General features: G+C 44.4%; 1 protein-coding gene across 4 annotated transcripts in view; it reads left to right on the top strand.

Annotated features, from left to right (window-relative positions):
- The window catches only part of NIN (ninein), a 326,206-nt gene that overhangs the window by 247,121 nt on the left and 59,302 nt on the right, over positions 1 to 19,783 (top strand). For all 4 annotated transcript variants that reach the window (XM_069208677.1, XM_069208679.1, XM_069208678.1 and 1 more), the window contains 2 exons: positions 11,686 to 11,835; positions 16,420 to 16,521. In XM_069208677.1, coding sequence (XP_069064778.1) covers positions 11,686 to 11,835; positions 16,420 to 16,521 — 252 coding nt within the window. The remainder of the gene's footprint in view (positions 1 to 11,685; positions 11,836 to 16,419; positions 16,522 to 19,783) is intronic.

Genomic DNA, 19,783 nt, shown 5'->3' on the forward strand with positions numbered 1-19,783 from the left:
ATAGTCGGTTAAGTTTCAGGGGGCACCTCTAAGGTGCCCTCTGGGGTGTATTTTACAATAAAATGTACACTGGCATCAGTGTGCATTTATTGTGCTGAGAAGTTTGATACCAAACTTCCCAGTTTTCAGTGTAGCCATTATGGTGCTGTGGAGTTCGTGTTTGACAGACTCCCAGACCATATACTCTTATGGCTACCCTGCACTTACAATGCCTAAGGTTTTGTTTAGACACTGTAGGGGTACCATGCTCATGCACTGGTACCCTCACCTATGGTATAGTGCACCCTGCCTTAGGGCTGTAAGGCCTGCTAGAGGGGTGTCTTATCTATACTGCATAGGCAGTGAGAGGCTGGCATGGCACCCTGAGGGGAGTGCCATGTCGACTTACTCGTTTTGTCCTCACTAGCACACACAAGCTGGTAGGCAGTGTGTCTGTGCTGAGTGAGAGGTCTCCAGGGTGGCATAAGACATGCTGCAGCCCTTAGAGACCTTCCTTGGCATCAGGGCCCTTGGTACTAGAAGTACCAGTTACAAGGGACTTATCTGGATGCCAGGGTCTGCCAATTGTGGATACAAAAGTACAGGTTAGGGAAAGAACACTGGTGCTGGGGCCTGGTTAGCAGGCCTCAGCACACTTTCAATTGTAAACATAGCATCAGCAAAGGCAAAAAGTCAGGGGGCAACCATGCCAAGGAGGCATTTCCTTACACAACCCCCCCCCAAACGAAAGAGGATGAGACTAACCTTTCCCAAGAGAGTCTTCATTTTCTAAGTGGAAGAACCTGGAAAGGCCATCTGCATTGGCATGGGCAGTCCCAGGTCTGTGTTCCACTATAAAGTCCATTCCCTGTAGGGAGATGGACCACCTCAACAGTTTAGGATTTTCACCTTTCATTTGCATCAGCCATTTGAGAGGTCTGTGGTCAGTTTGAACTAGGAAGTGAGTCCCAAAGAGGTATGGTCTCAGCTTCTTCAGGGACCAAACCACAGCAAAGGCCTCCCTCTCAATGGCACTCCAACGCTGCTCCCTGGGGAGTAACCTCCTGCTAATGAAAGCAACAGGCTGGTCAAGGCCATCATCATTTGTTTGGGACAAAACTGCCCCTATCCCATGTTCAGAGGCATCAGTCTGCACAATGAACTGCTTAGAATAATCTGGAGCTTTGAGAACTGGTGCTGAGCACATTGCCTGTTTCAGGGTGTCAAAGGCCTGTTGGCAGTCCACAGTCCAGTTCACTTTCTTGGGCATTTTCTTGGAGGTGAGCTCAGTGAGGGCTGTCACAATGGATCCATATCCCTTCACAAACCTCCTGTAGTACCCAGTCAAGCCAAGGAATGCCCTGACTTGAGTCTGGGTTTTTGGAGCTACCCAGTCCAGAATAGTCTGGATCTTGGGTTGGAGTGGCTGAACTTGGCCTCCACCTACAAGGTGTCCCAAGTAAACCACAGTTCCCTGCCCTATCTGGCATTTGGATGCCTTGATAGAGAGGCCTGCAGATTGCAGAGCCTTCAAAACCTTCCTCAGGTGGACCAGGTGATCCTGCCAGGTGGAGCTAAAGACAGCAATATCATCAAGATAAGCTGTGCTAAAGGACTCCAAGCCAGCAAGGACTTGATTCACCAACCTTTGGAAGGTGGCAGGGGCATTCTTTAAACCAAAGGGCATAACAGTAAACTGATAATGCCCATCAGGTGTGGAGAATGCTGTCTTTTCTTTTGCTCCAGGTGCCATTTTTATTTGCCAGTACCCTGCTGTCAAGTCAAAGGTACTTAGAAATTTGGCAGCACCTAATTTATCAATGAGCTCATCAGCTCTTGGAATTGGATGAGCATCTGTCTTGGTGACAGAATTGAGCCCTCTGTAGTCCACACAAAACCTCATCTCTTTCTTTCCATCTGTGGTGTGAGGTTTGGGGACTAAGACCACTGGGCTAGCCCAGGGGCTGTCAGAGCGCTCAATGACTCCCAATTCCAGCATCTTGTGGACTTCCACCTTGATGCTTTCCTTAACATGGTCAGACTGTCTAAAGATTTTGTTCTTGACAGGCATGCTGTCTCCTGTGTCCACATCATGGGTACACAGGTGTGTCTGACCAGGGGTTAAGGAGAAGAGTTCAGGAAACTGTTGTAGGACTCTCCTACAATCAGCTTGCTGTTGGTCAGAGAGGGTGTCTGAGTAGATCACTCCATCTACTGTACCATCTTTTGGGTCTGATGACAGAAGATCAGGGAGAGGTTCACTCTCTGCCTCCTGGTCCTCATCTGTTACCATCAACAGATTGACATCAGCCCTGTCGTGGAAGAGCTTAAGGCGGTTTACATGGATCACCCTTTTGGGGCTCCTGCTTGTGCCCAGGTCCACCAAGTAGGTGACCTGACTCTTCCTCTCTAGTACTGGGTAAGGGCCACTCCACTTGTCCTGGAGTGCCCTGGGAGCCACAGGCTCCAGAACCCAGACTTTCTGCCCTGGTTGGAACTCAACCAGTGCAGCCTTTTGGTCATACCAAAACTTCTGGAGTTGTTGGCTGGCCTCAAGGTTTTTGGTTGCCTTTTCCATGTACTCTGCCATTCTAGAGCGAAGGCCAAGTACATAGTCCACTATGTCCTGTTTAGGCTCATGGAGAGGTCTCTCCCAGCCTTCTTTAACAAGGGCAAGTGGTCCCCTTACAGGATGACCAAACAGAAGTTCAAAGGGTGAGAACCCTACTCCCTTCTGTGGTACCTCCCTGTAAGCGAAAAGCAGACATGGCAGGAGGACATCCCATCTCCTTTTGAGTTTTTCTGGGAGCCCCATGATCATGCCCTTTAATGTCTTGTTGAATCTCTCAACCAAGCCATTAGTTTGTGGATGGTATGGTGTAGTGAATTTATAAGTCACTCCACACTCATTCCACATGTGCTTTAGGTATGCTGACATGAAGTTGGTACCTCTGTCAGACACCACCTCCTTAGGGAAACCCACTCTGGTAAAGATACCAATGAGGGCCTTGGCTACTGCAGGGGCAGTAGTCGACCTAAGGGGAATAGCTTCAGGATACCTGGTAGCATGATCCACTACTACCAGGATATACATATTTCCTGAGGCTGTGGGAGGTTCCAGTGGACCAACTATGTCCACACCCACTCTTTCAAAGGGCACCCCCACCACTGGAAGTGGAATGAGGGGGGCCTTTGGATGCCCACCTGTCTTACCACTGGCTTGACAGGTGGGGCAGGAGAGGCAAAACTCCTTAACCATGTTGGACATATTGGGCCAGTAGAAGTGGTTGACTAACCTCTCCCACGTCTTGGTTTGTCCCAAATGTCCAGCAAGGGGAATGTCATGGGCCAATGTTAGGATGAACTCTCTGAACAGCTGAGGCACTACCACTCTCCTAGTGGCACCAGGTTTGGGGTCTCTGGCCTCAGTGTACAGGAGCCCATCTTCCCAATAGACCCTATGCGTTCCATTTTTCTTGCCTTTGGACTCTTCAGCAGCTTGCTGCCTAAGGCCTTCAAGAGAGGGACAGGTTTCTTGTCCCTTACACAGCTCTTCCCTTGAGGGTCCCCCTGGGCCTAAGAGCTCAACCTGATAAGGTTCAAGCTCCAAAGGCTCAGTTCCCTCAGAGGGCAGAACTTCTTCCTGAGAAGAGAGGTTCCCTTTCTTTTGCTGAGTTGCAGTTGGTTTCCCAACTGACTTTCCTGTTCTCTTGGTAGGCTGGGCCATTTTTCCAGACTCCAGCTCTACTTGTTCACCCTGTGCCTTGCACTGTGCTCTTGTTTTCACACACACCAGTTCAGGGATACCCAGCATTGCTGCATGGGTTTTTAGCTCTACCTCAGCCCATGCTGAGGACTCCAGGTCATTTCCAAGCAGACAGTCCACTGGGATATTTGAGGAGACCACCACCTGTTTCAGGCCATTGACCCCTCCCCATTCTAAAGTAACCATTGCCATGGGATGTACTTTTCTCTGATTGTCAGCGTTGGTGACTGTGTAAGTTTTTCCAGTCAGGTATTGGCCAGGGGAAACCAGTTTCTCTGTCACCATGGTGACACTGGCACCTGTATCCCTCAGGCCCTCTATTCTAGTCCCATTAATTAAGAGTTGCTGTCTGTATTTTTGCATGTTAGGCGGCCAGACAGCTAGTGTGGCTAAATCCCCCCCACCCTCAGAAACTAGAGTAGCTTCAGTGTGGACCCTGATTTGCTCTGGGCACACTGTTGATCCCACTTGGAGACTAGCCATACCAGTGTTACCTGGATGGGAGTTTGGAGTGGAACCTTTCTTGGGACAGGCCTTGTCTCCAGTTTGGTGTCCATGCTGTTTACAGCTATGACACCAGGCCTTTTTGGGATCAAAGTTTTTACCCTTGTACCCATTGTTTTGTGAAGAGGCTCTGGGCCCACCCTCCTGTGCAGGTTTTTGGGGGCCTGTAGAAGACTCTTTACTATTTTTAGTTTTGGTTGTCTCATCACCCTTCTGCTGGGGAGTCTTTGTGACCCCTTTCTTTTGGTCACCCCCTGTTGAAGTCTTGGACACCCTTGTCTTGACCCAATGGTCCGCCTTCTTTCCCAATTCTTGGGGAGAAATTGGTCCTAGGTCTACCAGATGCTGATGCAGTTTATCATTGAAACAATTACTTAACAGGTGTTCTTTCACAAATAAATTGTACAGCCCATCATAATTACTTACACCACTGCCTTGAATCCAACCATCTAGTGTTTTCACTGAGTAGTCAACAAAGTCAACCCAGGTCTGGCTCGAGGATTTTTGAGCCCCCCTGAACCTAATCCTGTACTCCTCAGTGGAGAATCCAAAGCCCTCAATCAGGGTACCCTTCATGAGGTCATAAGATTCTGCATCTTGTCCAGAGAGTGTGAGGAGTCTATCCCTACACTTTCCTGTGAACATTTCCCAAAGGAGAGCACCCCAGTGAGATCTGTTCACTTTTCTGGTTACACAAGCCCTCTCAAAAGCTGTGAACCATTTGGTGATGTCATCACCATCTTCATATTTAGTTACAATCCCTTTGGGGATTTTCAACATGTCAGGAGAATCTCTGACCCTATTTATGTTGCTGCCACCATTGATGGGTCCTAGGCCCATCTCTTGTCTTTCCCTCTCTATGGCTAGGATCTGTCTTTCCAAAGCCAATCTTTTGGCCATCCTGGCTAACTGGATGTCCTCTTCACTGGAGTTATCCTCAGTGATTTCAGAGTTGTTGGTCCCTCCTGTGAGGGAACCAGCATCTCTGACTATTATTTGTGGAGTCAGGGCTTGAGAAGCCCTGCTCTCCCTAAGTAGGACTGGAGGGGGGGAATTTCCCTCCAAGTCACTATCTTCATCCTCTGAGTTGCCATCCTCAGAGGGGTTGGCTTTTTCAAACTCTGCCAAAAGCTCCTGGAGCTGTACTTTGGTAGGTTTGGGGCCCATTGCTATTTTCTTTAGTTTACAGAGTGACCTTAGCTCTCTCATCTGTAGATGGAGGTAAGGTGTGGTGTCGAGTTCCACCACATTCACATCTGTGCTAGACATTATGCTTCTAAAAGTTGGAATACTTTTTAAGAAACTAAAACTGGTTCTAGAATCTAGTTCAAACTTTTACAAACTTTTAAACTCTAAAAGAAATGCTAAACAGGATCTAACACAAGGCCCTAGCAGGTCTTTTAAGAATTTAGAAAACTTTTCAAATTGCAAAAATCAATTTCTAATGACAATTTTGGAATTTGTCGTGTGATCAGGTATTGGCTGAGTAGTCCAGCAAATGCAAAGTCTTGTACCCCACCGCTGATCCACCAATGTAGGAAGTTGGCTCTGTATGTGCTATTTCAAAGTAAGGAATAGCATGCACAGAGTCCAAGGGTTCCCCTTAGAGGTAAAATAGTGGTAAAAATAGATAATACTAATGCTCTATTTTGTGGTAGTGTGGTCGAGCAGTAGGCTTATCCAAGGAGTAGTGTTAAGCATTTGTTGTACATACACATAGACAATAAATGAGGTACACACACTCAGAGACAAATCCAGCCAATAGGTTTTTATATAGAAAAATATCTTTTCTTAGTTTATTTTAAGAACCACAGGTTCAAATTCTACATGTAATATCTCATTCGAAAGGTATTGCAGGTAAGTACTTTAGGAACTTCAAATCATCAAAATTGCATGTATACTTTTCAAGTTGTTGACAAATAGCTGTTTTAAAAGTGGACACTTAGTGCAATTTTCACAGTTCCTAGGGGAGGTAAGTTTTGATTAGTTTTACCAGGTAAGTAAGACACTTACAGGGTTCAGTTCTTGGTCCAAGGTAGCCCACCGTTGGGGGTTCAGAGCAACCCCAAAGTCACCACACCAGCAGCTCAGGGCCGGTCAGGTGCAGAGTTCAAAGTGGTGCCCAAAACACATAGGCTAGAATGGAGAGAAGGGGGTGCCCCGGTTCCGGTCTGCTTGCAGGTAAGTACCCGCGTCTTCGGAGGGCAGACCAGGGGGGTTTTGTAGGGCACCGGGGGGGACACAAGCCCACACAGAAATTTCACCCTCAGCGGCGCGGGGGCGGCCGGGTGCAGTGTAGAAACAAGCGTCGGGTTCGCAATGTTAGTCTATGAGAGATCTCGGGATCTCTTCAGCGCTGCAGGCAGGCAAGGGGGGGATTCCTCGGGGAAACCTCCTCTTGGGCAAGGGAGAGGGACTCCTGGGGGTCACTTCTCCAGTGAAAGTCCGGTCCTTCAGGTCCTGGGGGCTGCGGGTGCAGGGTCTCTCCCAGGCGTCGGGACTTTAGGTTCAAAGAGTCGCGGTCAGGGGAAGCCTCGGGATTCCCTCTGCAGGCGGCGCTGTGGGGGCTCAGGGGGGACAGGTTTTGGTACTCACAGTATCAGAGTAGTCCTGGGGTCCCTCCTGAGGTGTCGGGTCTCCACCAGCCGAGTCGGGGTCGCCGGGTGCAGTGTTGCAAGTCTCACGCTTCTTGCGGGGAGCTGGCAGGGTTCTTTAAAGCTGCTGGAAACAAAGTTGCAGCTTTTCTTGGAGCAGGTCCGCTGTCCTCGGGAGTTTCTTGTCTTTTCGAAGCAGGGGCAGTCCTCAGAGGATGTCGAGGTCGCTGGTCCCTTCGGAAGGCGTCGCTGGAGCAGGATCTTTGGAAGGCAGGAGACAGGCCGGTGAGTTTCTGGAGCCAAGGCAGTTGTCGTCTTCTGGTCTTCCGCTGCAGGGGTTTTCAGCTGGGCAGTCCTTCTTCTTGTTGCAGGAATCTAAAATCTTAGGTTCAGGGAAGCCCTTAAATACTACATTTAAGGGCGTGTTTAGGTCTGGGGGGTTAGTAGCCAATGGCTACTAGCCCTGAGGGTGGGTACACCCTCTTTGTGCCCCCTCCCAAGGGGAGGGGGTCACATCCCTAATCCTATTGGGGGAATCCTCCATCTGCAAGATGGAGGATTTCTAAAAGTTAGAGTCACCTCAGCTCAGGACACCTTAGGGGCTGTCCTGACTGGCCAGTGACTCCTCCTTGTTATTCTCATTATTTTCTCCGGCCTTGCCGCCAAAAGTGGGGCCTGGCCGGAGGGGGCGGGCAACTCCACTAGCTGGAGTGTCCTGCTGGGTTGGCACAAAGGAGGTGAGCCTTTGAGGCTCACCGCCAGGTGTGACAATTCCTGCCTGGGGGAGGTGTTAGCATCTCCACCCAGTGCAGGCTTTGTTACTGGCCTCAGAGTGACAAAGGCACTCTCCCCATGGGGCCAGCAACATGTCTCGGTTTGTGGCAGGCTGCTAAAACTAGTCAGCCTACACAGATAGTCGGTTAAGTTTCAGGGGGCACCTCTAAGGTGCCCTCTGGGGTGTATTTTACAATAAAATGTACACTGGCATCAGTGTGCATTTATTGTGCTGAGAAGTTTGATACCAAACTTCCCAGTTTTCAGTGTAGCCATTATGGTGCTGTGGAGTTCGTGTTTGACAGACTCCCAGACCATATACTCTTATGGCTACCCTGCACTTACAATGCCTAAGGTTTTGTTTAGACACTGTAGGGGTACCATGCTCATGCACTGGTACCCTCACCTATGGTATAGTGCACCCTGCCTTAGGGCTGTAAGGCCTGCTAGAGGGGTGTCTTATCTATACTGCATAGGCAGTGAGAGGCTGGCATGGCACCCTGAGGGGAGTGCCATGTCGACTTACTCGTTTTGTCCTCACTAGCACACACAAGCTGGTAGGCAGTGTGTCTGTGCTGAGTGAGAGGTCTCCAGGGTGGCATAAGACATGCTGCAGCCCTTAGAGACCTTCCTTGGCATCAGGGCCCTTGGTACTAGAAGTACCAGTTACAAGGGACTTATCTGGATGCCAGGGTCTGCCAATTGTGGATACAAAAGTACAGGTTAGGGAAAGAACACTGGTGCTGGGGCCTGGTTAGCAGGCCTCAGCACACTTTCAATTGTAAACATAGCATCAGCAAAGGCAAAAAGTCAGGGGGCAACCATGCCAAGGAGGCATTTCCTTACAGTCTTGTTTAGAGTTTGATGCACAGTCACAAACATGATGGATGTCCCATCCACCATAATACAAGTGCATTACAGTTGTTTATTGTCTGACACTTCTTGTGGATGGGAACATCTGCCATTTTGTGATTCTGCAACCCTGTCATGCATACTGTAAATAAAGCTCTGTTTGTGCAGCATCATTGTTTTCATGTAATGAGTTTGCTTTTTAACTCTTTTCATTGATTTTTTTCATTGAGTCCCACCTGCCTCCTGCCCTTCCGTTTTTCTTACTTTCTGCTGACCTGGACTTCTTCCCATTAAAGTACCTCATACCTCTTGGTTCTCGGCATATAGAGGAGCAATAGGCAATCACCAAAGAGGTTTATTTAACCTATCACTGGTGGGCATTGCTATGTCTTTTGGACCACTGCTCCACTTATAAGGCATCTTGGAAACTATGCAGCAGTTGCTGTTCTTCCTCTGTGACTAGGTTTCCAAGCACCATGTCCTTCAGGTACACACAGTGGATGATGCTCTTGCCCATTGTGAAGCATAGATAAAACAACCCTGTAGGAAGCTGGCTCGTTATGATATATCAAAATGAGATATCTTGTGCAGAGAGTCCAGCGTTTCCCCAACCATTGGACAGGGGCTTGCTCTAACAATCCCAAGGTGCACTTTTAGGGGGTAGTGTAGTCCAGCAGCCTTGGCTAATCAGAAAGAAGTGATGGATATCTGTAAATCCATACACAATCAATAAATGAGACCCTACTCAATAAGGAGAGCCACACCAATTTACAAAAATAACAAGTATATTTGTATATAGTTTGGCACCAGAATCAATACAATCAGGGAAGCACGTTTTGCAAGTAAAATACTTCCAGTTTTCAAAAGTCCACATTTAGGTGCATTTTCATATGTGGCAATGTTATCCTCTAGAGGAAAAACAAGTACTGCATACAGGTATATTACAGCGACTTATGGGACCAATTTCCTGGACTTAAGGTAAGTATTGGGCAAGGGTCAAGGCCACACCACCAGGTCACATTGGATGGCACTGGGGCAGCTGGTTTCAGAGGTGCCCAATGTTCATCAATGGAGATTGGTCTGGTTGGAAAGAGGCTGCAGGGTTGGGATTCCAGTCGAGGTGAATCAACAAGTGGGTTCAAATCCTGAGATGCTCGGGGGCATGGGGACACCTTAGGTCAGTGGTTTTCAAACTTATTAATGTTTCAACCTGCCCAGAGGGAAAAAAATCATCTGGCCCCCTCTGAATTTTTCACAATTATTCTATTAATTTGGCAATGTTTAAATAGGTCTACACTTATTTGAACATTGCAGTTAAGTTTGGTTACTGTTTTAAAAATGCAATTAAATAGATGATGGCAAGCATACTATTGTTGTCAGGCAGGCCTTACTAATGTGTAAAAGTATCCAGAATGTGATTATTAGAAGTGAGGGTGGGGGGTTTGAAGAATACTTGGAGTCCTTTACCTTTTGACACCTACTTGGATATATGATAAGATATGTTACGGCTCTGTTTACTGCTGCTCATTCCGCAGCTTAAAACAAAGCCCTTTTAGCATAATGCTTCTTTTGGCCAGAGCCTGGCGTTCCCCCTGGGATCACTTGAGGCCCCTCCCATGGAGGCCTGCCCCCTAGTTTGAAGGACCCTGTGTTAGGTCCAATTCTCCACAGGCAAATGCCTTTGGGTGTCCGTTTTGCTCTCCCTGCCTTGGAATGCAGTTTTGCAGGCCATCCTTTTGGGGGGGATGTAAACACCCCTCCCAGAGCAGGCTTTGTTCCTGGCCGTCCAAGAGCAAAGGCTCTCACCATTGGAGTCAGAAGCATGTCTGGTGGTGGCAGGCTGTTTAATCTAGTCAGTCTACACACTGGTAGTTAGTAGGTTTTCAGTGGCATCTCTAAGGTGCCCTTAGGGTGCATCTATTAATAAATGCATCACTGGAATTGGTGAGGGTTTATTAATCTTAGATGTTTGATACCAAACATCCCTATTTTCAGTGAAGCCATCATGTTGTTGGGGATCTCTTATTGACCAGTGTCCAGACGTACTTAAAATGGCTTCCCTGTAACCTCACTATGTTTAAGAATCGAGAAAGACATAGGGGAATATCTGCTCCTGCAGGTATGCCCTAACATGTAATATAATGCACCCTGCCTTAGGGCTGTAAGGGTGACTTACATATATTGCATGCAGTGTTAGGGGACAGGGCACTCAGGCTGTGTGCCATGTTGTGTTTTCACTTTTTAGCTGCACTGAGACAGGCAACCTGAAATGGCAGACTGCATGTGCTAGGCGAGGGGTCCCTGAGGCTGGCGCAATACATGCTGCAGCCCTTGGGGAACCTCCATAGTACCCACGAACTAGGTGCTATGGATACCATTTAGTAGGGACATAGAAGGGGTCCAAAGGTATTGCCAATTGGGGACCAATTGCACAGTATTAGGGAAAGGGATGTAGCACTGGGGACCTGGTTAGCAGAAACCCAGTGCACTTTCAGTCAAAATTGCATCAATTACCAGGCAAAAAGTTGGGGTGGCCATGTCAAAAAGGGGCACTTTCCTACAAACCCCATTTATTTAATGTATTTGAAGTCATGCGTCATTGCACAGGACAGAGGAGGTACAGAAAAGACATACAGTTGTACAACAGATGGAGCTGGGGAAAGTGGCGGAAGGCAAAATATTATCTTAGTTGCTTACTGGGGGACCATGACTGCAAGAGAGGATGAGGAGATTGTGGTTGGGGGTGGAAGACAGTGGGTTCTGGATCATTGATTAATTTTTGTAGGTATTCTTACCGGACGTTGTTTCAGAGGTCTGTAGTTTACGAGTTAGAATTGTTTAGAAAGGGAGGTGTGGCAAGCACCAGCAGTTCTTGGCATTTCCATGTCCAGGGATTCATGGAACTTCACAATATACAGTTCAAGTATGAACTTAAGTGAAGTGTGCTGGTTGGCGGGCCAGAGAAAGTCCATGAAAACCAGCTGTCAACTATTCGATGTTATTTTTGATGACATCTCCCTATTGTAAGAGCTTTTTTTACCTTGTATTATTGGAGCAGTATTTTAATATAATATCAGAAAATGACATACTAGTCCAATGTGGTAACACAACACAAGGGAAGTCATTGGGCATATTATAATAGCTTTGACCTGTGAGGACACCTTGCTCTAAATATTCCATGTTATCTGTTTTCTTCTTCGTATGGTTTTACAACAGGTCAGACAACTAGAATTGAATGTTCTCTCCCTCAAGCATCAAAATCACCAGAGCCAGTCGAGTATGGTTAAGGCTTTGGAGAAGGAAAAGATGAGCCTGAAGAGAGAGTGTGAACAACTACAAAAGGAATTCTCGTCTGTGAATCGAAAGGTGTGTTCTGAAGTGTTTTGTTAGTCTGTGAACACTAGCAAATATTTTGTGAGTGTTCTGTTAGTATAAGAAGTTGTTTCAACAAACTGTGGTCTAGACGTTCCATAGCTGTATGCCAAAATATTCCTTCACACCATTTAACTCTGGTCCTTTAGACCATGTTTGTGTTTCAGAATATCCAATCTGAGTGTTCCTAAGATATATTTGGCCTTGTTCTAGATTGTGCTCTGTTGTATATTCACACAATTTCTTCCCGTTATGTGGTTTCAGAGTAGTATGGCTTATACTTTGTGTACATAACTTAATTGAGAATATTTGAAACGTCTTTCTTTGTAAATAGCTAACTTGTGACCTTTTAAGAGTGTGGATCTAACAGTTTCTAGGAGCCCACCTCACTGCCATAATCTTTCAGTGAATCCACCAATCAATTATGCTTATTGGGTTACAGATAAGGCTTGTTAGATGCTTTTCGAAGCCTTTGCTGATCACTTGGATGACCCCTGTTCCCATGATTGCTAAATGCACCATAAGAATCTTTTAACTGCATTGCCCATTTGATAGGTAATTGATGAAATTGGTATAAAATAGTTGTACTGTGATCTCTGGGCTTCGTAATTATTCTGGTGGTGCCAGATCACAAAGAGAGTAAAGTGAGTGATACTAGTAATGAACTTTTCCTAATGCTTGGATGGGTCGTGGCTTTCTTTGTTGATGCTGTGACTCTAGAACCCAGCCCCCCTCACCCATATCACCACCAATGCAATGATCTCCATTTATAGGAAATGTATGGACTTTCTGCACTTGGCAGCTTTTCTCAGGACTTTAACTACAGTAGATAGGAGAGTATTATGTCCCCAGAAACATGAAATTCACATCTGAGCTCTTTGTTCATATTGTAAGCTCTATTCCCTCCTCTATACAAAAAGCAGAGCAGAAGCCACTAAAATCAGATGTTCTCTTGAAGAGGTTCAAAACATTTTTGTAGGGTGACCTTACATCCTAACTTGATCATTTTCACCAAGGTGGAAGGTTGTGGAGTAAACAAGTCTGTTTTCTCTCCTGCCTTTCAGTGGTCTTCCTTTGGAGGCATGGCACCCGGTTCACATCAGCAGATTACTGGATGCTACCATTTCCAGCAGTGGCATCAAGCAGGGGATCTACAACACGCCTAAAAAACTTTCTGGTGCTTCTCAGGCTTTGAGATTATAGGCAGTCTGTTTTCACAAACACTTTGGGCAGCTCCTTTGAGGCTACAAATAAGACATAAATGGTCCTTCCTGGGGAAGTACAAGTCTAGACTTCCATGGCAAATTCTACAATCAACTTGGAAATGATAATTTATCAAATGAATTTAATAGCAAAGATAATCCAACACCTAGTCCAAATAGAATTGGTATGAAATCACAGGTGCTCCAAAAAGTGATTTGGCGCAATGAAAGTGATAAAGTGAGATAATGGTGCGCAGGTCCTTTGTACAGTCAGATATATACAGATGACCTGAATACAAATAAAAAGGATCACACTCCTGCATGAAAATTTTGCTATCCTTTTTTTTTTTTTTTTTTTTTTTTAAACCAGTCCATTGTATCAATTTGTTGACATTTCGACCCAACAGTGTAGGAAAGGGTCATCATCAGGACAAGGTTATTTGTAGGAGACTCCTACTGAGGTGAGTGGCCACCCATGTAGATTAATCCTAGGGAGGGTTTGAACCAACATCAAATGTGCAGTGTCAGCTTGCACGTGGAGCTGGAAGGAAGCCCCAGCGTCTCATTCCTTTCAAGGAGTATATCACATGGCATCAAGGTATTAGGAAATTCCATCCACAAACAGCAGGACATCTTGAAACTTCAGAAACGCCTTGCAGATCGCAGAATGTATTTCCCGATACCTAGGTGCCATGTGATATATTCCTTGAAGGGAATGAGACGTTGGGTCTAGGGCCAATGTGTTTCTGAAGTTTCAAGATGCAAGCTGATTGTTAAATTTGCTGTGAAAGTCTAGACTTATACTTTCCATGGAAAGCCCATTTATGTGTTATTTGTTTATCTTACCCAGATCCAAGGGTTTCTGAGTAGCCCATTACACTTTGCCTTTGAGGCGAGGCATTTTCAAACTGAGACCGATTGGCTTTACTAATGCTTGTTAATGCAATTATACACCCTTCGAAAATGAAACTGTTTCCCATAGCAGGAAGTTACAAGAAGCTTTACATTTGCTACCTTCTCAAAAAGAGTACTTGGCACAGTACACATTGCTTTCCCCATAGTGTACTGATTATGTTCTATACAATTCGATGCTTAACAAGATATGAAATAAAAAAACAGTTGTCTCATGGGAGCCGTTCCAGAAATATATATAGCCTAACTTCAAGGTAATCAGTGGAATTGTGTGATGATTAGTGTTATGTTGATATACAATCATGCAAACATTAGTTAAGACCTAACACTTCATTCCCTGGTAGAAATTATATTGCTGTCCATATAAGATGTGCACATACAAGGTGCAGACTGTGCAGTGGAAAAGTAGTGTGGTGGTGTATGTGAATATTTACAAGAGTGATACAAAAATACACTGTACACATCCCTGGTTAGCTATAGTTTGGAACAAAGTTTGTGTTAGAGGATTATAGTAGTTCATATATTCCCTCCATGTGACCCACTGTCAAACGTAGTCTCATCAGGACCAATGTCATTTGACTAAAAAATCTAGAATCGAGGAGCAAGGACATCTAAGTAGTCAATTTGCATCAGTCTTGTTTGAGAGCCCCCAGTTGCATGTAGGTGACTTACCAAGAGCATCAGTAATTATAATTACAAACATTCATGAACACCCTCCAGAGGAATAGATCTCTCTGAAAAGTTACATGCAGAATCACTCGAGAGAGCTACTATAACTAGTGACACCACTGTTCATACCATCTACCTGTGTGTTTCTGCCACAGTGATGAGGAGCACTCGGAAGTGTGTAATATTTCTAGAGCCCACTGGAGAACATAGTGGGGCAGTGTGGTCCTGTCCATATGTGTATCCTGCTAACTCCACTCTGTGGGAAACAGTCTGAATAGCTACAAGTGTAAGTGTACCTGTCTATCGTGTCTTAAGTGAAATAAACCTCAGTGTACTCATTGTGAAGGCCACAGTGATGTTTCAATAGTACTATTTCATAGTTCTAAATACACATGCTAGTCAATCTAGAGATCAAATGGATGATCACATACATTGTGAGTGATTGAGACCAGATCAACCTGTGCACAATATTTAAGGGGCCATGCAGCCTGTTTGTAAATTCGTGGAACATCCTGCCCCAGTCACTAGTGCAGGTCTGGATAGTAGTGACCCAGAAATACATGTTAGAATAAAATACATCAAAATCTTATTCAAGTGGATGCCACCATTCACAAACCAAAAGTACTCTTTATGATACTGTCTAGTTATCAAAGAAAACCAACAAGGGATGTTGGATTGCAAGCTTACTAGTTAGTCCTAGAGCACTACACCACTACTTTTGCTTTCTCATTCAGCAGTAAAGCCAGAGCTGGGGAAGTTCCCACCTAAATATCGTCAGTGTCCCAATCAACTGGACCGATAATCCACCAATGCCATATTGGATGTATATTGTGAGAAACCATTTTCATGTTACAAAACCTGATATTATTGACCTTCTCAACGCTTCATTCAAAGAGTTCAAGACCTTCCTACTGGGAGAAATTATTCACACAGCATTACATAATGTCATACATGGAATAAAACTGAAACATTAGCTTCTCCTTGCGATCCCATAGCAGTTAATGCTACCAATGTGCAGGAGTTCCATGGTTAAAATTAAATGGAATGTGGTTCAGAGCTACTGTGCTTCATATTTTGATTGGTTTGCTTTTACATTCGCTATCCCTTTTCACTGCCAACTTCCTTTTTATCACCCGGTCCTTGTAGGCAGCACAGTACTTAATTGCATTATTGCTATCCATGCTCCTTCCTCCCATTCTCACTCTGATTCCAGATTTCTAAATGAATATGATCTTTGAAACCTGAAGCCACTGTCTACCACCACGTATCTAAATATTTGATCATTTTCTTTTTTTCTTCAGTCGTGAACAACTATCATTCAATTGATCTTCAAGTTGTAACCTGCTCTCTTCAGTCCTCCAGCTAAAATCTAGTCTCTTGCTTACCTTCTAAAATGCACTCTATACATTTGACCACTTGCACGGGTTCTACTGCTAACCCTCAAATCCAACCTTTCTTCATTCTCATTGAGGATATACGGTTTTTAAATGGTCATTGCTATGCTCTACCCCAAGCTTTTGTGCTGACTTCAAACCCAACCCACAGAAAAAAGCCTTTTAAGTTACTTATTATGACATCCACATTTGATTTTGTGATTAAGTAATAAGATGCATTTTTTTCTCTAGTTGCAACATGATTGCCCTTTACAAATTGTCTGTGCACTCACGCCCATATTAGTTGCGATCTGACCTGCTTCTCTTTTTATCCAGATAGCTCTATATTAGATATGCAGGTGTGCAGAATAATATCTGCAGCTATGAATTTTGATTAGATTTGATTGTTCTTTCTTTCACAGATCAGCCGGATGAATTCCCTTGAACGAGAATTAGAAACGGTTAAAATAGAAAATGAAGGCTTTAGGAAAAAACAAATTAAACTTGATGATCAACTAATGGAGGTATGTTTCCAAATTAGATGCTGATTGTAAATCACATTGAACAATTATGTTACTAAAGTTATAATTATAGAGAAAAAATAATTGTAGCTCATTTACTTAGTAATACTGCAGATGGTACCGTGCTATACCTTTGATGTTTGCAGTGAAGGGTGCTCCCCTTATTGGATTTAGTAGCACAAAGGTTCTGCCAGCCTAAGTAGAGTTGCTTCCCATTTTGCCTTGCTTCAGCAGTCATCAGTTGCCACATCTGTCAGCCTGGTTCTCCATATTCAATGACCATCAGCATGGGTCTAGTTACTTAACATGAAGATTCCTCCGACAAGCTGCAGGGTATTCTTTCATGGATTAAAGCTACATTGGTCAAGAATCCTAGCTCATTTTGATATGTGCTCTATAGAATTGTTCAATTTTATTCATCCTTATTGAATTATGTATACCACCGCAATTATCAGTCTAGCATTTTTGGCCATTGTTCCTATAAATTGTAACCGCACCAAACTGGTACTGTACTATATAGCCATGCAAGCAATAAGCGCATATTGTTTCCTTCTATGCTAAAGTCGGTTTACTCTAGACTGATAGCCTTGCTTGTGACTGCAGAAATAAGTGCCAAGACTGAAATGTCTTAGTACTTAGGTGGGGTTTTCCTAAGACTTCTAGCAATTGGATGATGTTTGGATGTCTTGTTCTCTACCTATGATATGATCACCAAAGCAAGATTGCAAGTTCATTCTCTTTGAAATGTACAAACTCTAGACACAAGCATGTTTCTTTCGTGGTTGCAAGAAGGAAGAACTTAAGAAAACACAGCTCCATGCACCACCTGCAACTGGTCTCTGTCAGAAACACATTCTCTCAAGTGACCTTTTTTGACCAGGGCAAAATCTGCATGACTAGGCAGATGCTAAAGTTGCCTCTAATATGAGAGGTGGGCTTGAGGGCCTACAAGAAGCAAGTGCTACCCTGTGCTGCTAATCAGACTGAGACACTTTTATCTCCTTTTTCATGGGATTATCATTGCTGATGGTTAGTGCTACCTCACACAGGATATCAAGCAGATGAAAAAGAAAAACTCACTCCTGCTTGTCGCTCGTCTGCATTAGCTCACAGCTCAACAGTGAAGCAAGGTGTCAGTACAAGGCACACACACACATGCAAGCCTCTTTAAGTGATGTTTTCTCAGTCAAGTAGATAACATGACCAGCGACGTTTCAAACTAGCCACACAGCACCTCCAAGAAATCCCTGCATGTCTTACTACCTGGTACCATGAGCGGGTATTCAATGCTATACGAGAAGCAAAGGGGTTCCACCAGATGGCATTTTGTAGTACACGTTTGACAGCATCCTAAGGCTGCATTGCCTTCAATAACTGATGGCACTTAACTATTATCCTTGGAGATGTTCAGACATTTTAACAAAGCTATAACGTCATGAAGGTTCGAAGTGCCAGACAGTGGGCAGGGGAAGACGTGCAAGTATGTCCTTTTTGGTGCTCTCCTTAAGATATCGTCAGTAAAGAACTTTTGACAGTGATTCAACATGTTTTTTTTTCTTCAAATTAGCATTAGCAAACAAAAATAAAATATTTAAGTAAGTATTTGGTATGCGTGTTAAGAAATTCTAACTGTACACTTAAAAAGTTGAAGGCTTGAAAACACTTTGTGTTAACTCAGTTGCAACAGTGAGAACATGTGAAACCGTTTTGAGAGTAATGGAACAAGAAACAAAATGGCCATAATCTTTCAAAAAAGAGTACCTTGTGTAGCAGCGATGACAAGTTGATGACCTTGGAACACAGCTTCTGTCTGTCCGACATCCACTATGCCTTGCCTTGCCTGACAGTGTATATTTTGATTAGATGGTGTGGCACTGGATGTCGCCCATAGTGTTATGCTGAAAATGTACTAAATGACTAGATTTGTGGTTAGAATATTGGTCACAGCATTGAAGCAGCTGTGGAAAATGTGTCACAAGAGAAACCTGACTGTTAGATCTGTTTCCAGGGAGTTAAGTAGACGAGGGGATATGTTCAGGGGTGTTTGTATGCTCCAAGTGAACAGACTTGAGCCGCACAATCGGAAATGGTTATCTGAATATAGTCATAATTTTGAGATTCCAGCCGAGGTCCAAATTTCCTGGAAAGATGCTATTTTTGCAAAAATCTTATGTCAGGACCCAAGATGCCGAGGTATTATTAGTGAATGTTTCCTTCTTTGATTTAGAAACCCTGCAACTCGCTGAGCAAGTTTTGTCTCGGGATGCACCTAGGCTGAATACTTTGAGAAAGAGAAGGGAAAATAAATAGACCCTTCTTTTCAGCAAGAAATATTAAATGGCAAACAAAATTGTGCATTGCCTTTTTAACACAATGCAGCACCCCAGATTGTTTTCAGAATGGAAACAGGCACCCGGGGGTTTACACAAGGCGTGTCAAAAATACATTCATGTATTGAGAATTGAGCACGCAACTCTTTAGTAGGTGAAATGTTGATAGCTTAGTTTTGTATTGTCCTGCATGTGTTCCTTCTTCACACTTCAAAATTCTATCAGTGGTCGTTTAGCAAGTTCTGCTGTAGCACTGAAAGTATTGTCTTTCTGTTCGTATACAACATGTAGTTCTTTCCTCCCTTTTAACACTCTGAACTTTTAACCTTCTCCTTCTGTTTCCAACCGTCTAATGTTTAGCACTCAGAGCCTGGAACTAGCAGAGAAGGGTGCAGTCCCCTGTCTGAGATAGTTGGTGAAGGTAGAACAATGCTCTTTCATGTTCTGCCATGGCATGATGGCGATCCTCTGTTTATTCATTGTCATTCATTTTTGGAACGCTCGTGTGGTTGTCAGTTGACGCATTTCTATTTGGCATGGATGTCTACATGGTTCATTTAAATATATTTTGCTGGTATTATTTTAGGGAAGGTGCTGTTTTTGCCTCATTGATTCAACAATTGACTATCTTGAGTTTGTGTGTGTGTGTGTGTGCGCGCGCGCTCGCTCAACGTGAGATTGAAGCAGTTGTTGATAGTTTGTCAGTAAGATTGTGCAAATGAGTATGGACTCAAACATCACATTTTGTCATGCCGGCATGTGGAGTGACCTCATCTTCAGCCTTATCATGAGCCATTGTGGTTGAGCTGCATGCATGCCATTGATAATGTGATGCTTTTGCTTTTTAATGCTGTTTGTTGTGCAGTGATTGTGAACCTTTGTTGTATGGTTCACGCTAAAACTATACAGCAAGCACATAACTGGTCAACACACTC

The sequence above is a fragment of the Pleurodeles waltl genome, chromosome 9 (assembly GCF_031143425.1).
Source record: "Pleurodeles waltl isolate 20211129_DDA chromosome 9, aPleWal1.hap1.20221129, whole genome shotgun sequence".
NCBI classification, from domain to species: domain Eukaryota; kingdom Metazoa; phylum Chordata; class Amphibia; order Caudata; family Salamandridae; genus Pleurodeles; species Pleurodeles waltl.